The sequence below is a fragment of the Eurosta solidaginis genome, chromosome 5 (assembly GCF_040869045.1).
Source record: "Eurosta solidaginis isolate ZX-2024a chromosome 5, ASM4086904v1, whole genome shotgun sequence".
NCBI classification, from domain to species: Eukaryota; Metazoa; Arthropoda; class Insecta; order Diptera; family Tephritidae; genus Eurosta; species Eurosta solidaginis.
The window spans coordinates 211,746,913-211,765,306 of record NC_090323.1 but is presented as its reverse complement, the minus strand read 5'-3'; the positions used below and the strand labels follow the sequence as shown (position 1 = coordinate 211,765,306).

General features: G+C 32.7%; 1 protein-coding gene across 1 annotated transcript in view; it reads right to left on the bottom strand.

Moving 5' to 3' along the window:
• The window catches only part of Dhc62B (Dynein heavy chain at 62B), an 84,985-nt gene that overhangs the window by 63,151 nt on the left and 3,440 nt on the right, over nucleotides 1–18,394 (bottom strand). The window contains exon 2 of the mRNA XM_067788026.1: nucleotides 10,706–10,886. Coding sequence (XP_067644127.1) covers nucleotides 10,706–10,886 — 181 coding nt within the window. The remainder of the gene's footprint in view (nucleotides 1–10,705; nucleotides 10,887–18,394) is intronic.

The following is an 18,394-nucleotide window of genomic DNA, read 5'->3' as shown; positions in this document are numbered from 1 at the left end:
CAGGCGGTACCACCGACCCCAATACTACTAGCGCATCCTTATTAGCTGCGTTCATACCGGCTATAACAATACTAGCGCAACCCTTATCAGCTACGACCAGATGGGCTACAATAAACCAGCTACAATGACAATCACAGGGCAGCGAATATAGGCCTGCGGCCATTCCAATTGCGATAACGAACATCAGCGGTTAAAGCGGTGAGTTCGTTCCAATACTGAACTAAAATTATGTATTTGTAGCCTTAACCTTGTCTTTTAAAATTATATTTTTGACTCCGCAACATTATATAATGTCAATATACCAACATACTCAAGTTTAAGGCTATCACCCTAGTGTAGAATTAAAGCGAATGTGAATACGAATGCAATATGCACAATGACCAAAGGAAGTGAAAAGTTTAGAAAAAAAAGCAATTCTTGTTGTACGTTCAAAATTGTTGCATACACAAAAAAATTACCCAACAAAAAAAAAAACAAAGCATATTTTAATGGTCATAGGTGTGCAATTTATACTGCCTGTGAAACAAAAAAAAAAGTGTTTCAGGTATTAAAAATTTGCTTTGCGTTACGGTAGAATTTTACCATTACATTTTTTTTAATTGATGCAATCGTTGCGAATACGATTTTGGAATGAGCAAAAGTGTTGATATTGTTTCGGTAAGGAAGTTTTATTGGTAATTCAAGTTCAGTTGCATTATCAGCTAAAATGCATTAAATCTATATTAAGAGACGCAAATAACAAGTAATGCGGATTAGCTTGCATTATCAAAACAAAAACTTCTTTTGTATACATTTTTTGTTGACTGAGTTGAACTAAGCCCGAAACAATACCAACCCTGACTGTTACATGGAAAACAGATTACGTTTCACTTGAACAAGTAAAACGATCTCATTAATTGTACTATAAGTTTAAAAGGTTCATGCTTTACCTGAACCTGTAAAACAATTTCGTTGAGTTCACAATAAATTTAAAAGTTCACTCCCGTAATTTTTCCATGAATTTAAAAGCATACGTTTTACTTGAACTTGTGAAACAATATTTTTTTGAGGGGTAGGATTTACCCCAAGGTTAGTCCTAGTTGCGTTTATTATAAATTTCCTAGTGCATAGTACATATTAGTGTCATTATACTATGTGTAATACCAAATCGATGTTTAAATCGATCTGTTAAACTCAAAGTAAATCTAATACAACAACCTATTAATTTTGTAAGGGGGCCCCAATTATCAGAAGTTGTATCCAAACTGTACAGCCCTAAGATAGGTTTGTAAAAAAAAAAAAAAGAGAAAAGGGCATTTAACCAAATTTCTACAAAAAAAAAAAAGATTTTTTTTATTACACATATAGTATAGTAGATTATAAAACAAACCAATTATTATTACTTTCAATGGACCGTCGCAAAACGCGGCTCACAATAAATTTTTCTAAAAACTTACAAACAGGAATAGAGTTCCTCTTTAATTAGGCTCGCATTTTCGATTGCTATATTTTTTTTTATAAAATTATTTATAAGCTTAAACATATTCAAAAACCTTGCAGTAAGAACAGAAAAAGAAAGCTATGCTAGTAATAATGAATATTGAATAAATTTGTTAACAATATGGGAATGCTGGCGTCACCATTCATTTAGAAGGCACGTAGGGTGAACAGGTAAGGGGCCACCGGAATTTTAGGTGCGACGGTGGCCATGGATTTTGAGGGTGGGCATAGCACCGGGCGTCGCAACACCACCCGCGGCGCCCCTCTATATATTCGGCCCTTTTTGTTTATTTTCCTTTTGGTTCTTTTATTTTATTTTCAGCAGTTTTTTTTAGAATTTTGATTTCAGAGTAGTAACCGGTCATGTCCGGTTCGGTAATTATGTTTGCGTCAGTTTTTTTTTGAATTTAGATTTTGAATGCCAACGGTCTGTCCGTGACATCCGGTTCGGCCGGATGTTGTTTTAGTCCACTTGAGCGTTTTGAATTAGTTCTGCGTTTTTGTCAGTTTTTTTTAAAGGCATGATATGACTTTTTTTCTGTTTATGGCGCAGGAACAGTAAGGTTGGCAAGGACCCGCCCCAGCCGACAATGACTAGCCACTGTGCACCAACACATCATGCCGACCGCCTTCCTTACTGCATCCATCGTAAATGCGTTACCATAACACCATCCTTACTTACCGAAGCGCTCGGTATCGAGAAGGCTCCGTTGGAATAAAGCCGAATATATTCCCTGGATGCAAATCATCCAATAGGCACGGATTATGGGGTTGGCTGTTCTTGGCAGCGAACATCCCGCCGCGCTTCTATGAGGTGAAATGGCGTTGACGCAAGCCCCTAAACCACTTAGCCACATAGTTGGGCGCTATGGAGCGCGGATAAGCCATCAACAAGGTGCCTACTGTAGGGTTCTTATTATTTTTATTTAACTTTGTATTTTAGTTACTTTAAACTTTGTTATTTTAAAATGTTTTATCAATATTTTAATTTTCAATATTGATTTTTCAATTTTCAAAAATTTTCATTATTGTGAAAAGCTTAAAATAAAACCGACGCATAAATTTAGGTGTATTGAAAAATATAGTTTAAAGTTTTTTATAAATTAAAACGTGGTTTCAATTACCACACTGGCGATCTGCCCAATTATATATTTGACGGTTTATTTCGCGTATGTGCTGAAAATTGCAAAAATATATGCAAAGTGGATAAAATAACGTTGATTTGCCAATATCTATTTAGTCAAAAGAAAATGCAATTATATTCAACAGCAAATATTTAATCAACAAAATATGAACGTTTTGGTGAAACACTCGGAAACGTACAACTGAACAATTACGCCATTATCTGCCATTGCATCACAGTTTTGCTCGCCGCAGCTGGCCAAACTATTGCAAATATATTTACAAAATACAAGCTATTAAAACTGCAATTCAAATCATTAATTAAAAAAAATCATTAATTAACAAAAAAAAACTTCAAAAAGCAAATTCCTAACAAAATGTGTGAGGATGTTGAGGAAATCGACGAGTTTATTTGTGAAATCAGTGTTATAAAGCAAAAAAAATATTTATAATAGTGTAACGAATATTAGCAGCACTAAGGGATACTATCATCTCTAAGCCGATGCTAAGCAGTGACTTGCATGCACATCAATAATTCAATAATTATGTCTACACATATGTACATACACGCAGCGGAGAAGCAACGCACAACCACATGCATAAATCTGAGATACTCCCGAAAGTATGCAATGGTTGTGCAAGTGTCGCTCACACATACAAACACATGCAGATATCTTATCTGAGATGCTCCCAAAAGTATGCAATTATAATTGTGTTCACACATACACGCGCATATGAGAAGCTAAAAACGTAGTAATTTTATAGCTGATGGCCAACTAGTAGATTTTGGAAATGGAAGCGCCTAGAAGATGCGAACGAGAAATCACAGAGTATAAAAAGGCAGCAACAGTGGAGGCGCGACAATCAGTTTCATTTAAACAAGCTATTGGTTGTGAAGTATCAGTGTTATTGTGAAGTACTTTAATAAAGCCCATTTTGCATTATTAAATATTGAAGTTATTTATTCAACAGTTTAGCGATGCGAACGTTAGTAGAAGGTTGCAAATAAGAGGAATTGCAGTAAATTCGTTACAATAGAGTACTATCCCAACCAACTGAAGACTTATCAGTGTAAGCAATAAATTACATATAATTTATAAAAATAAAAAAACAAGATACATACAAAAAAATACGCGTTATAGCCACAGCATCCAAAAAAATATTACAATCAATATTAAACGAATTTCGTATATCGTTACCCGAACGTTTACCTCATATAGAACCAATATCTAATGCAGAAAGTCAGATTCGTCAAGAAGTTTCATTAATTTCAACTCAGTAAAAAGATTTGTTACATCGTACGAACTCCCTTCAAGACCGTATATCCGGATTGAACGAGTGTCAAAAAGAATTTGTAGAATAATATGCAGTTTTTCAAGCTGATCTGAATCACTACTTCTGCTGCTCTTAGATGTGTATAATTGTACCATTGCATTGATTTCCATAAGGTTGGTCGAATCAGCTGTTATAAGGTTACCGATACGGTTACCGATAAAGCACCAATGTCTGCAGCTTAACTCATCAATTGCCGTCATCAAGTGGCAAAATCCTGAGCCAGATAAATAATTTTGCATGTAAATGCAACAACAAAGATTTGAGCCAGATAAATCCAGATAGAAGTCTGGTTCAGGCAACCGGCCTTAAATAAACCTACTTTTTTAAAAATAGATGTCCCTGCTTAGATTTTTGCCGTATGAGTTATGCCGTCTTTCAGTGAGTTTTACAGCTTCGGCTCACGCTCAATTCTCTCTGGATCATTGAGACTTGAGAAGCAGGCGTCGGGAAATTTTCGCACACGTGAAATGTGATAGGCAGATGTCGCTGGTGTTTTTCATTTAACTCGTACGGCGAAATGCTAAGCAGCGACATCTATTTTTGAAAAGGTAGGTATATTAAAGGCCGCGTTGTCAACCTAAAAAGAAGTAATTAACAAATTATCTGGCTCACAAATTGAACCAGACTTCTATCTGGATTTATCTGGCTCAAATCGTTGTTGTTGCATTTACATGCAAAATTATTTATCTGGCTCAGGATTTTGCCACCGGATGATAGCTTTAAATGAAAAACAGCGGGGACATCTGCCTATCACATTTCACGTGTGCGAAAATTTCACGACATCTGCTTTTCAAGTCTCTCAATGATCCAGACCATTCCCGTGAGAAGTGAGCGTGAGCCGGAGCTGTAAACCTCACTGGAAGACGGCAAATATTAGCTGTGTTTTTTTTTCACATCTATATACGTTTACGCTTAAACTTTATATGGACTGCTAAGCGACAAACTTTAAATACACCTCTGAAATTGGTACGCATAAAATTAGTACTACTAAATTTCAATACGCATTATACTCAGATGTGACTGAAATATGTGTCTATGTTTCACCCTCTGCACTAATTCTATGTATTCTATGCGCGTCCACTATTTATCACAACTGATTCAGCTATATGTTATACACAGAAATACAACAGAGGGTTGTGTCTCCGCTTTTCGGTACACCCTGTGCTGTAGCTATTTGTTTAAGCACTGCCGCTGGATGGGTCTCCTAAGCATTATCTAAGCGAGGATAGGCGTTTTTTTTACACGCGTATACGTTTCGTTTGCGGCTATTGTATCATCCGACTATATTGGGGACACGCCATCTCAACAAAGCTATTGCATAAACACAGCTGTTAGTTTTGAGTTCCCTGATTGAGCATCTAAAACATCAAAAGCCATTGTATTAACAGCAACAAACTGAATATTCACAGCAAGTATTTTGGTGAACAGTTATATTTATATTATATGTGTTTATGTATGTATATTAATATATAGATATATTATTATTATTAGCCGTGTTTTTTTTTACACGTAAACGTCTATACGCTTAAACTTTATATGGACTGCTAAGCGACAAACTTTAAATACACCTCTGAAATTGCTGCGCATAAAATTTGTCCTACTAAATTTCAATACGCATTATACTCAGATGTAACTGAAATATGTCTTTGTTTCACCCTCTACACTAATTCTATGTATTCTATGTGTGTCCACAATTCATCGCAACTGATTTTGCTATATGTTATATCCTATGGCCATCAGAGGGTTGTGTCTCCGCTTTTCGGTACACCCTGTTGCTGTAGCTAGTTGTTTAACCACTGCCGCTAGATGGGTTTCCTAAGTATTATCTAAGCGAGGATAGGCGTTTTTTTTCACGCGCAAACGTAAACGTATACGCGTGTATAAAAAAACACGGCTATTATTGTAAGCTCTCTCTTTAAAGAATTACTAGTTTATTTTACTGTTTTGTTAGTGAACGCTCTTTTCATTTAGTTCAATATGATTCGTTCACCACAACATAATACACAAACATCTACATTTACTAACAATTTAAACGACACTTTGATAGATTTGCCAAATGACACTTCTCAACAACAAATTACAAATCCATATGCAAATGTCACTCTAAATAAAATTACAAATCCATATGCAAATGTTACTCAAAATGAAATTTTGTCAGTTTCAGTAAAACTTCCACAATTTTGGACTAATTTCCGGAAGCATGGTTTATTCATGCCGAAACACAATTTAGTACTAAAAACATAACACAAGAAAATACTAAATACGAACACATCATTACAGCACTTCCGCAGCAAGTGATAATAACTATTTTAGATTTTATTCAAAATCCCCCTATTAATAACAAATTTACTGAACTTAAAAAAGTGTTGATAGGAAGACAATCACTTAGCGAAAATTCGAAACTTGAAAAAATTTTAAACGATTCTGAGATGGGTGATCGTAAGCCCTCAGAATTTTATCGTTCATTAATTATATTAGCCGAATCAAATTTTAGCAAAAATATTTTAAAGAAAATTTGAATGCGTAAACTTCCTAAAAATTTGAGTATGATTTTGGCTAGTACGAGTTCTAATAATATTACCGAATTAACAAAATTAGCAGATAATATTTGGGAAGTGATAAACAAAAATGAAGTATTTTCGGTTAATACAATTTCAGATACAAAAGTTCAAAATTCTGTTGTTGAAAAACTAGTTAAAACCACCTCTTTGATGTGTGAGAATTTTCAGAAACTATCTTTGGAGTTAGCTGAAATTAAAACAGAAATGTATCGGAATCAATCTAGGTCGCGTTCTAATTCTAGGAACAATTTTAGAAATTCTTTTAGGCGTCGTTCTAACTCGCGTAATAATCCAAATTGGTTGTGTAGATTTCACAACAAATTTGGAAATAATGCTAGAAGTTGTGAACAACCTTGTTCTTATAACAAAAACAAAGATTCAACAAACTAAATTCTTGTTGTTGCAGCGACAAACAACGGAAATTTAGAATTTTCGACGCGTCGTTTTTTTATTTTTGATAGAGAAAACAAACAAAATTTTTTAATTGATAGTGGAACAGAAATTTCGGTATTACCCGCGTCTAAATTTCCTCATATGAAACGTTCAGACATAATTCTCACTGCAGCTAATGGCTCAACAATTGCCACTTAAGCTGGAGACATTGGTGCTTTATCGGTAACCGTATCGGTAACCTTATAACAGCTGATTCGACCAACCTTATGAGAATCAATGCAATCGATTATTGGTGCCGCTAAGGTCGTAACCGTATCGTAGCCAACCAATTGGGTTTTGGTTTACCGTCGTAACGATAAACAGCTGATTACGTTAGCGATACGGATACAGCGATACGACATACGGCACCAATGACTTCGGCTTTAAGCTGGAGACATTGGTGCTTTATCGGTAACCGTATCGGTAACCTTATAACAGCTGATTCGACCAACCTTATGAGAATCAATGCAATCGATTATTGGTGCCGCTAAGGTCGTAACCGTATCGTAGCCAACCAATTGGGTTTTTGTTTACCGTCGTAACGATAAACAACTGATTACGTTAGGGATACGGATACAGCGATACGACATACGGCACCAATGACTCCGGGTTTACGGGAAAAGGCTTTTAAATGTAAATTTAGGTTTAACACGTGAATTTCCCTTTACATTTTTGATTGCGGATATAGCCAAGCCAATAATTGGCGCTGATTTTCTTTGTAAATATGGTCTTCTTATAGACATTAAACATAAACGTTTAGTAGATTCATTAACCAATCTCTCAGTTAATACAGTATCCTACTTTTGTGATATTCCATTACCTAAATTATTTGTGGTTGACAATAAATTTACAAAATTATTAAAAGAGTTTGCGTCACTTATTTCAGAGCCAGATTATACTAAACCTGTTAAACATACAACAGTACGTCGACTTGTAACAGAAGGTAGTCTTCCATTTTCTAAGTCCAGGCGCTTAGATCCGGTAAAACACAAAGTCGCGAAAACGGAGTTGGATTTCTTAGTTAAAACAGGCATTTGTCGGCCTTCAAATTCTTCAGTAGCATCACCACTTCACCTTGTACCTAAAAAAGAGTTGAATGATTGGCGTACATGTGGTGATTTTGGAAGATTAAATATTTTAACTGTTTCCGATCGTTATCCCTTACCTCACATTCAGGATTTTAATATGAACCTTCATAATAAAAATATATTTTCAAAATTAGATTTAGTTAGGGCATATCACCAAATTCCTAAGGCTGAAGAAGATATTTATAAAACTGCTATTACAACTGCTTTCGGTATGTTTGAATTCATGAGAATGCCTTTCGGACTTAGAAATTCTGCACAAACCTTTCAAAGATTCATAAATGAGGTAGTAGGTGACTTAGATTTTGTATATGCTTACATCGACGACTTACTTATTACAAGTAAGGACGAAGAACAACATATAAAAGATTTACGTATCCTTTTTCAACGCCTTACAGAGTACGGTCTAAGCATTAAACCAAGTAAATGTACTTTTGGTGTAACAAATATATATTTTTTAGGACATAACATTTCTGGAACAGGTATTCGACGTTCCGATGAAAAGGTATCAGCTATTCGAAATTTCGAACGTCCAAAATCTGTTAAGCAGGCACAGAAATTTATTGGTATGGTAAATTATTATCATAGATACATTCCAAAACTAGCAGAATTTACAAACAAAATTTATGATCTAATTAACAAAGTAAGTAAGAAACGTGACAAAACTTTGGTATGGGACGAGAATACGAATTAAGCTTTTGAATGCATTAAAGATAAATTTGCATCTACGATATTGTTAAACCATTTTAACAAAGATGCTAAATTATCTTTAACAGTAGATGCATCTAACATAGCGATTGGGTGCGTTATACAACAAAATTACAATAATAAAATTGAGCCCATTGCATTCTTTTCTAAAAAACTTTCTTCAACTGAAATTAAATATAGTGCTTTTGAGAGGGAGTTATTGGCGATTTACTTAAATATAAAACATTTTAGATATCTTTTGGAAGGACGACAATTTACAGTTTATACCGACCATAAACCTTTGACTACTGCTTTAAATTCAAAAACAGAACGAAGTCCTTGACAAGCGAGACACTTTGAATTTATAGCACAATTTACTGATGACATACAACACACTAAAGGAGAATCCAATGTTGTAGCAGATACGCTATCTAGAGCTTTTGAGGTTAATGCAATATAAAATACAGAACTGAATTTTAAAATTTTACAACAAAAAGATGATGACTTAAATCAACTTGTATCTGATTCTCAATATCTAAATTTAAAACTAATTAGTATTCCCATTTTAAATTTTAATAGTTGGTGTGAAAGTTCAGGAGAAACTCCTAGGCCATTTGTACCGAGTAATTTGCGAAAAACAGTATTTGATCTTTTACATAGAATAGCACATCCGGGTACAAGAGCTACACGACGGCTCATAGTTAAAAAATATTATTGGCCTAATATGAATAAGGATATTAATATTTGGTCAAAAGAATGTCTTAATTGTCAAAAGTCTAAAGTTTATCGTCATACAAAATCCCCTGTTGTCAAAATTCAAATTCCCAAGAATAGATTTCAACACATCCATTTAGATATAGTTGGACAATTACCTATTTCCAAAGGACATCGCTATATTTTAACGATTATTGAAAGATTTACCCGTTGGCCTGAGGCATATGCATTAAAAGATATTTCAGCAACTACAATTGCAAATAAGTTTTTTAGAGAATATATTTCTCTGTTTGGAGTTCCGTTAAAGATAACAACTAATCAAGGTGGCCAATTTACATCGAAATTGTTTTCAGAGTTAACTAAATTACTTGGTTGTCACCAAATTACAACATCCGCATATCACCCTCAAGGAAATGGCATGGTTGAAAGGTTTCCTAGACAATTAAAGACTACTATAATAGCTAGAGAGGACACAAATAATTGTTATTTCGGCTACACCAGCGGAAATGGTTTTTGGTCAGAATTTACGTTTGCCAGGGGAACTTGTGCCATCAGCTAAAAATTTCTCATCAACTGAAATTTTAAGTCATTTACGTTAACATTTTCGAAATGTTAGATCAAATTTAAGTCATCATAAAGATTCTGACTCTGGAATTTACGTTCCAAAAGATCTTCAAACTTGTAAATTTGCATTTGTTCGAGTCATTAATAAACATTCATTACAACAACCATATGAAGGGCCTTACAAAATTGTGGAAAAATATCAAAAATGTTTTAAACTTGAAATAGATAATAATATTAAAACTATTCCTATTGGTAGATTAAAACCTGCAATAATTGAAACAACAGACACAAACAACACCAAGAATTTACATAAAAAGAGAGTTACGTTCAATTTGTTTAATGTTAAATTTTCTTGAAGGGGGAGTAATATAGGGTTCTTATTATTTTTATTTAACTTTGTATTTTAGTTACTTTGAACTTTGTTATTTTAAAATGTTTTATCAATATTGTGATTTTCAATATTGATTTTTCAATTTTCAAAAATTTTCGTTATTGTGAAAAATTTAAAATAAAACCGACGCGTATTGAAAAATATAGTTTAAAGTTTTTTACAAATTAAAACGTGGTTTCAATTACCACACCTACCCTAGTGAGGGGTGTAAGTCGTAGGAATGAAAAACATTGATCTAGAGTATCGCTATCTGCAGGAGAGCTGTATGTTTGATTGTACGGGAGCAAGACGTATTTATACTGGCTCATTTATTTCATTTCCTCATGACTACTTACCCGGAACATGCATATCGGATTTTCTATTTGATCTTGCCTGATTTTCACACGATAGTATTTTTGATTTTTCTGAAACTCTTTTAAAAAGTCATCTGTTGTCTGTTCTACGAATTTAGGCTCTAAATATTCAAATGGTCCATACATCCAGACATTCAAGTAGCGCATCCATTCAATGCACGATCTGAAATAAAAAAGAGAAACTTTGAACAAAACAAAGAAATAGGTAACGGCCGTAGAGAGTGGTTTAAAGGGCTAATTAAACTGCCTTAACCCTAACGCCTTAGTCGTAACCATACCCATATCCATAACCATCTCCAATGTGATCGATTAATGGTTCCTTAACCTAAAATTCGTGAAAATTTCATAAAAATGAAGAAAACGCAAAAAATGACAAACATATTCCACAAAAAATAAGTCTCTTCGTCATAACGTATGCAAAAACAATGAATAAAATCTACAAAAAGTTATTAAATTCACTAACTCAAATATTTTTAGGTTATGGATATGGCGAGAAACCAAAAACCAATTGGTTGCTATGGTATGGTTATGGCGTAAGCGTTATGGTAAGACACCATTAATCGATTACATTGATTTCCATACGGAAGGTTCGATCAGCTGTTTTATCTGGTTATGGTCTTATGGTTATAAGTCACCATTAATTGGCCCTTAAAGCTCTCGCAAAATAGACGTATCCATATAAAACAGCTGATCCAACCAACCTTATGGAAATCAATGTAATTGGTAAATGCTGCCGTACAATAACGCCGTAGCCATAACCATACCATAGCCAACCAATTGGTTTTTGGTTTTTCGCCATACCCATAAACTAAAAGTATTTGAAATGGTGAATTTATTAGCATTTTGTAAATTTTTTTATTGTTTTGGATACGTTTGACTAAGAGCCTTATTGTTTGTGGAATATGTTTGTAATTTTTTCCGTTTTCTTCATTTTTATGAAAATTTTATGATTTTTAGGTTAAGGCACCAATAATTGATGCCAATTGATATGGATAAGTAAAAATATGTTTATGACTATGTCAACTTTGTCAGGGCTTTAAGTAAAAATATGGTTACGACTATGGCGTTATGACCATGTCAACGTTGCCAAACCCTTTTATAACGAAATAAAAAAATCGAAGTGGCTATTCGCATGGACAAAAAATTGTGTTTCGTACGCAATAAAGACCAACGCCATATGCAGAAACAATATTAAGAAAAAATACAGCACACAAATTTCCTCCAAAAAATATGTGACCGTAGGATCTGAAATGGGCTGCAGACCAAGGTGTAAAAAGGTAAAAATATAAAAAGGTATATGGAGAAATAAAAACAACGTGAATTACTGGAAGCGCTAATGTTCAGCGCTGAAATTCAATTTCAATTGATTTTTATTAATAAATGCTTTCCTTTTTATAGGAATTTTTGTTACAATACTATTACAATATTTTTGTATAATACTTACACACTAAAAATAACTACATTCTATTTCTATATACCTATTCAGTTCTATATTCTTATTACCTAACTATGTAATAATGTTTGGTCAGTCGCACCGACAAACCGACGTTGTCATTCAGCTATGTTTATGGGTTAAGCAATTGTAAATGGATATGGCTCCCCGCTGTGTTCAATGTAACTTTGCTATGCCGCTATGTCTGTGTCGCTATGAGTAATTTGTGTGTGTTTGAAAGTGAAATTCATTTGCTTATGCATTTCAAGCTAGACCTATTCCAGTATGTACATAAGTACAAATATCTTGTATTGCGGTAATACCACATCATCCACCTTTAAAAAGAACCGCATACACTTGAGAACAATTGTATGTGATTCTTAAAGTGATTTAATGACCATGTAGAGTTTACTAAATTTTAATTGCTTTTTAGTTTGCTATTGTAATTTATTGTCTTGCGGTAATTTGATATTGAGCGTGAAGCGTTGTTTACTTATTTTTATATCCGTTTACATTTGCTTGCCATGTGTGATTTTTTGTGTTAACAAAAATTTTTTTCTATTGTCTTTTGTTTGTATGTTTTTTTTTTTTTGTTTTTGTGTTGTTTTGAAGTATAATATATATATGTACATTTGTATGGTATGTGCTTGTGTTTACGAATAATGTTTTGCATCAAGTGTTATTGACATTTGGTTTTACACATCAGAGTTTTAAGTTATTTTTGTACAGCCGGTCTTTAAGAGCGTCGACTCACTTAAAAACCGGCATGAGGTAACAGTAACTTGATGCCAACATGACTTCATATTTATGCATTTTTCTTTCTTTATGTGTTTACATTTTATTGATGAGTAATTTGGAACTGGGTTTTGTTATATTGTGCGAGTTATTAGCATATTTTATATTGGTTAAACCTATTCCTAACCGCCTATTCTTATGCATTGCTATTTTCTTAATTTTATTGTTTCTATCGATATTTAGTAAATTATGCAAAACTATTTTTCCTATCGCAATTTTTTCTATGTATATAAGTTAAGGTAAAAATTCTTATTATTTACCTTACACGAGACTTTTTCCCTAATTAGTTAAATCTCCTATTCTACCGAAGGTTAGAGTAAAAATATTTTCTTATTAATATTTTCTATTCCACCGGGGTTAAAGTAAAAAAATATTTATCTAGTATGTAAACTTATGAGCTGCTTCTTCTCTAACTAACACTAAGTCTCCTATTTTTATTTCCTTACTGTAGCTATTTTATCATTAGATTTCTTTACTGTTTCTATTAAACGAAGATTTTCATTGCTATTTATTTCATTTGGGTCATATTAAATTTAGAACCAATAAAGAAAATGTGTAGCTAATTATTCGGAAAATTTAGTAGCTGTAGTTGTTGGAAGAGCAAGGTAATTTATAATATTAGTAGTTCAGCTAATGGGCAGACGAAAGGTACAGTGGATGCAAAAATTATTCTAACTTTCAATTTATTTTGCTTATTTTTCCAACAATTTATTTGATCTTATTTGTCATTCGATTTCTGCGGCGGCCACCAAGACAGAATCGTCATGACTTTTATGAAGAATTATTTTTATTTTTATACCCGGATTTTTCATTTGCACAACCTCTTGGGTTTGTGCAATTAGTTGATCTTAAGAACCTGGTTATTAATTTTAAATTTGCCTACTGCAGTAAATATTCAATTAATTTTTCCTTACAAATTTCAAGTCCTGGATTGCCGGCATTTCTTGTATGCCTGGTCGAATATTGTCCTAAGTAAATAACTTCCTCAACAATCTGGTTGCTTGAAAATTTTCTACCATTTTTCTATCCTAAGATGGAAATGAGCGCTACTAGTCTTTTATTGCAAATTTATATAGCGCTTTAATATATATGGGGTCTTCCATCCCATTTCGACCAATTTTGAACCCGACCCCTTTAGAATTGGCTGAAAGTTTTTCTTCTTTTTCTAGCTTACAAAAGAAGTTTTTCAGAAGTTTTTCACATTTTTTCATCCAACTCAAAAAAAGTTATGAATTTAAAAAAAAAATACCGTTTTTGTTTTCAAAATGTTATAACTTTTTCAAAAATTGACCGTTTGGGATCTTTTTTTTTTTTAAATTTGTTTTTAAATGTACTTTTCGGAAAAAAATAAAAAAAATTTTTAAAGTTTTTTTTTGTAATTTTTCAGTTTTTCGAGATATTCCGAATTTCGCCCTTTTTTTCTCATAAAAAACTTCAATCAATTCTGCAATCATCCCCACTAATCCCGGAGTGGGCCGAGAATATATTTTTTTTTTTTTAATTGAAAAAAAAAACTTTAAAATTTTTTTTGTATTTTTCATTTTTTAACATATTAAAAAAAAATGATCCCAAGCGGTCAATTTTTGAAAAAGTTATAGCATTTTGAAAAAACAGCGTTTTCCAACTCAAAATAAGTTTTAAATATTTTGAAAAAAACGGCGTTTTTTTCAAAATGCTATAACTTTTTCAGAAATTGACCGTTTGGGATCATTTTTTTTTTAAATATGTTTTTAAATGTACTTTTCGGAAAAAATACAAAAAAAAAATATTAAGTTTTTTTTTCTAATTAAATAAAAAAATAAAATTCTGGGCCCAATCCGGGATTAATGGGTATGATTGCAGAATTGATTGAAGTTTTTTATGAGAAAAAAAGGGCGAAATTAGAAAAATCTCGAAAAACTGAAAAATTACAAAAAAAAAAAAAAAACTAAAATTTTTTTTGAATTTTTTCCGAAAAGTACATTTAAAAACAAATTAAAAAAAAAAAAAAGATCCCAAACGGTAAATTTTTGAAAAAGTTATAGCATTTTGAAAACAAAAACGGTGTTTTTTTTTAAATTCATAACTTTTTTCTGAAAAGCGTCTTTCGTAAGCTAGAAAAAGAAGAAAAACTTTCAGCCAGTTCTAAAGGGGTCGGATTCAAAATTGGTCGAAATGGGATGGAAAAGCCCATATATGTATATATAGGTTCTCTTTGTGTCTTTCTTCATTTTTTTTTTTTTTTTGTTATGGGCTGCTTTTAAAAGTTTTGTTTTTGTTTTTCGTTCTTAGTTTTTGCCTATTTCCACTGTCCTAGAATTTCCTATTGCTTCATGACCATTTTTGTCAGGAGCAATCAAAGGAATTATGCGAATTTTTGATTTGCTGTTCGCTTTAGGCATTGATTGTGACATTTTGAAATTTACTATTTGAATTGTTGATTGCTCTTCCTCAGCTTTGGGTTTGGTTTAGGTAATGGGTTGTAAAAATTGGTGTTTCTTAGATACGATCTGTGGCGGGTTTTACCTGCCTATTTTTGTGCTTCATATAATTTTTGAGCATCATACCTATTGTGATGATCAATAGCATGAATACACAACCTATAACTGCTAACCAAACATCTGAAATGTTCGGAATATTTTCTAGTTGGTAGCTCATACTTGGTTATCTTGTTTTCTGTTGTTTCAGAGCTTTCTTTCCCTAGTTCGTATCCGGCTATCAGTATCATGATGCCTTGCGCAATCTTTGTTCACCAAGACATTTTAAACTTCTCAATTTTAATAAAATGTTAGATATTTTGTTTTATTTATAACTTTTTATTTAAGAATTTTTGTTCTAGAATATTTCTTAAGATATTTTTATTTAGGGTAAACATTTTTTAATATTTCAAAAAAAAAATTTTTTTTTGATTTAATAGCTTAGTATCGTTTATAAAATATTTAAAAATATTTATATCTATTCGTAGTAAACAATTGTTTTTGTTTTTATCGGTCTATTGATAAATGATTCAAGGTTCGATGCGAGCTCAAGGCCAGAACAATAATTTTTTTCTAATGATAATTATTGTTATTTGTTTTTTTAATTTTTCTAAATTTGAAAAATTGTATTTTGTTTTTTTTTGGAATAGTAAGTAGAAAATTTTTCAGACAACCTGCCATAGCTGCGCAGATAGATCCATTTCGAAGGGTGTTAAGCCTTCATCATCAGTACGCTTTAGGCATGCTGCGCTAACCATTTAGCTATACAGCGGTGGTTTGTTTGACTGGCAAATTTGCTACTTCTATTCCTTTTTACCAACTATATTTATTCAGTGTTGCGCCATCTGGTGCAAATCACTGATAATGCTGGATTTTTGTTTATTGTATTTATGTTAATCGTAGTAAAAAAAAATTTAGATGCTATTATAACTTAACATTTGGCATCTTCGGGGAACACTCTCCTAATCATTCGCATCATTTCCTCTACCCTGGTTGTGGGGTTTATTATGTCTTCTATGGTGGGTTCCCTTTCCATTCCTATTATTTTCCACAATTTCTTTAATCCTTCTAATTCCTTTTTTAGGTCCCTAGTGTGTAGGGTATTTTCGTCCCACCATTGGAGAGGAAAGTCTGAGGAATCTCTTTGCATTTTTATTTATTACTAACAGAGTAATTTTATTTTTAAAATTTATAAAAATGTACTATGGAATTTCTATTTTGTGGTTGTTTCGTTCATAACAAAGGATATAACTGAAACTGTGTATATGTAACGAAAGATAACAGGGTATTTAAGAAGCTTTATGAAAACGTTAGGGCCGTTTACGAACTTAAATTTGGAAATTTAATTATTTAATTAATTCTTTTTTTTTCAAATCATTGTTTTTTAGATTTTAGCTGAACAAATTAATTAACTTTAAACATTGTAAATTTGAAATATTCTTTTAATTTTGATTTTAAAAAAAAAATTGCCTAAGCAAAAACAAAATTTTTGCTAATGGGTAAGCGTCCCTAAGGCCGCTCAATTTATTCTAAAAATTTAAATAATTTAAATATACTTAATATACATAACATTCGCTGCCAGTCGTATTATCCATTATGTCCTGTTGGTTTGCCATATAATATTAGTTGCCAGTCTTATGCCAATTATGTCCTGCTGGTTTGCTACTCTGCATTTATTTAGTGTCCAGCCACATATTATGATTATTCCACTCCATTTATGCGTTTAATTTATTATTGAGCTTCAGTTATTTTGCTTCAAACAAACGTTCATAACTAATTGATCCAGATAACCACTATGAGTTTATTCGAGTTTGCCAAAAGTCCGTTAAAATATTATTGGTAGTTGTCATACCAAGTTACGTTGGGTTGATCTAGCTTGCGATGTAATTATTGCTCCTTTTCTTCTGTGCAGGATTTTTATCCAGCATGATCTCAAAAAACATTTTCTCTGTGTTTTAAACTTGGCAGGACCTTTCAGATTTTTAGCCAAATCTGTCAGGATCTTTTCCTCCAGCAAGATCTTTAGCAGTTTTGCCAATTTCTGATCAAGCTGGCAGGATCGCCATGTAAAAAGGTATATGGAGAAATAAAAACAACGTGAATTACTGGAAGCGCTAATGTTCAGCGCTGAAATTCAATTTCAATTGATTTGTATTAATAAATGCTTTCCTTTTTATAGGAATTTTTGTTACAATACTATTACAATATTTTTGTATAGTACTTACATACTAAAAATAACTACATTCTGTTTCTATATACCTATTCAGTGCTATATTCTTATTACCCAACTATGTAATAATGTTTGGTCAGTCGCACCGACAAACCGACGCTGTCATTCAGTTATGTTTATGGGTTAAGCAACTGTAAATGGATATGGCTCCCCGCTGGGTTCAATGTAACTTAGCTATGCCGCTATGACTGTATCGCTATGAGTAATTTGTGTGTGTTTGAAAGTGAAATTCACTTGCTTATGCTTTTCAAGCTAGCCCTATTCTGGTATGTACATAAGCACAAATATGATGAATGTAATTGCAAATTGTGATGAATGTAAGACAGTTATTCGAAAAACCTTGCATTTTTCTTTAGTAGCAACAAATTTTGACGGGACATAAATTTAGGACAGATGTTAAGAGTTTGTCCTTAATCCGGTCCTATGTCTTATTAAAGCTTTTACTTTTGCGAAATTGCCCGACGTATAATTTTTTTTTGTAGACGATTACCTCGTACATACAAGCAGTTTCTTAGGTATCGAATACGTGGGCGCCGTATCGAAATACCGATAACCCATGTCAAAAACGCCTTCTGTATTATTAGCTGTGGTTTTTTTACATCTACATATGCACTTATACTTTAAATGGACTGCTAAATTTCAGTATGCATTATACTCAGTTGCAAATGAAATGTGTCTGTCCTTTTTACTTGTACTCTATTTTCCACTTCTATGACCGAAAAGTGTATGTGTCCACCATTCATCGCAATCGATTCAGC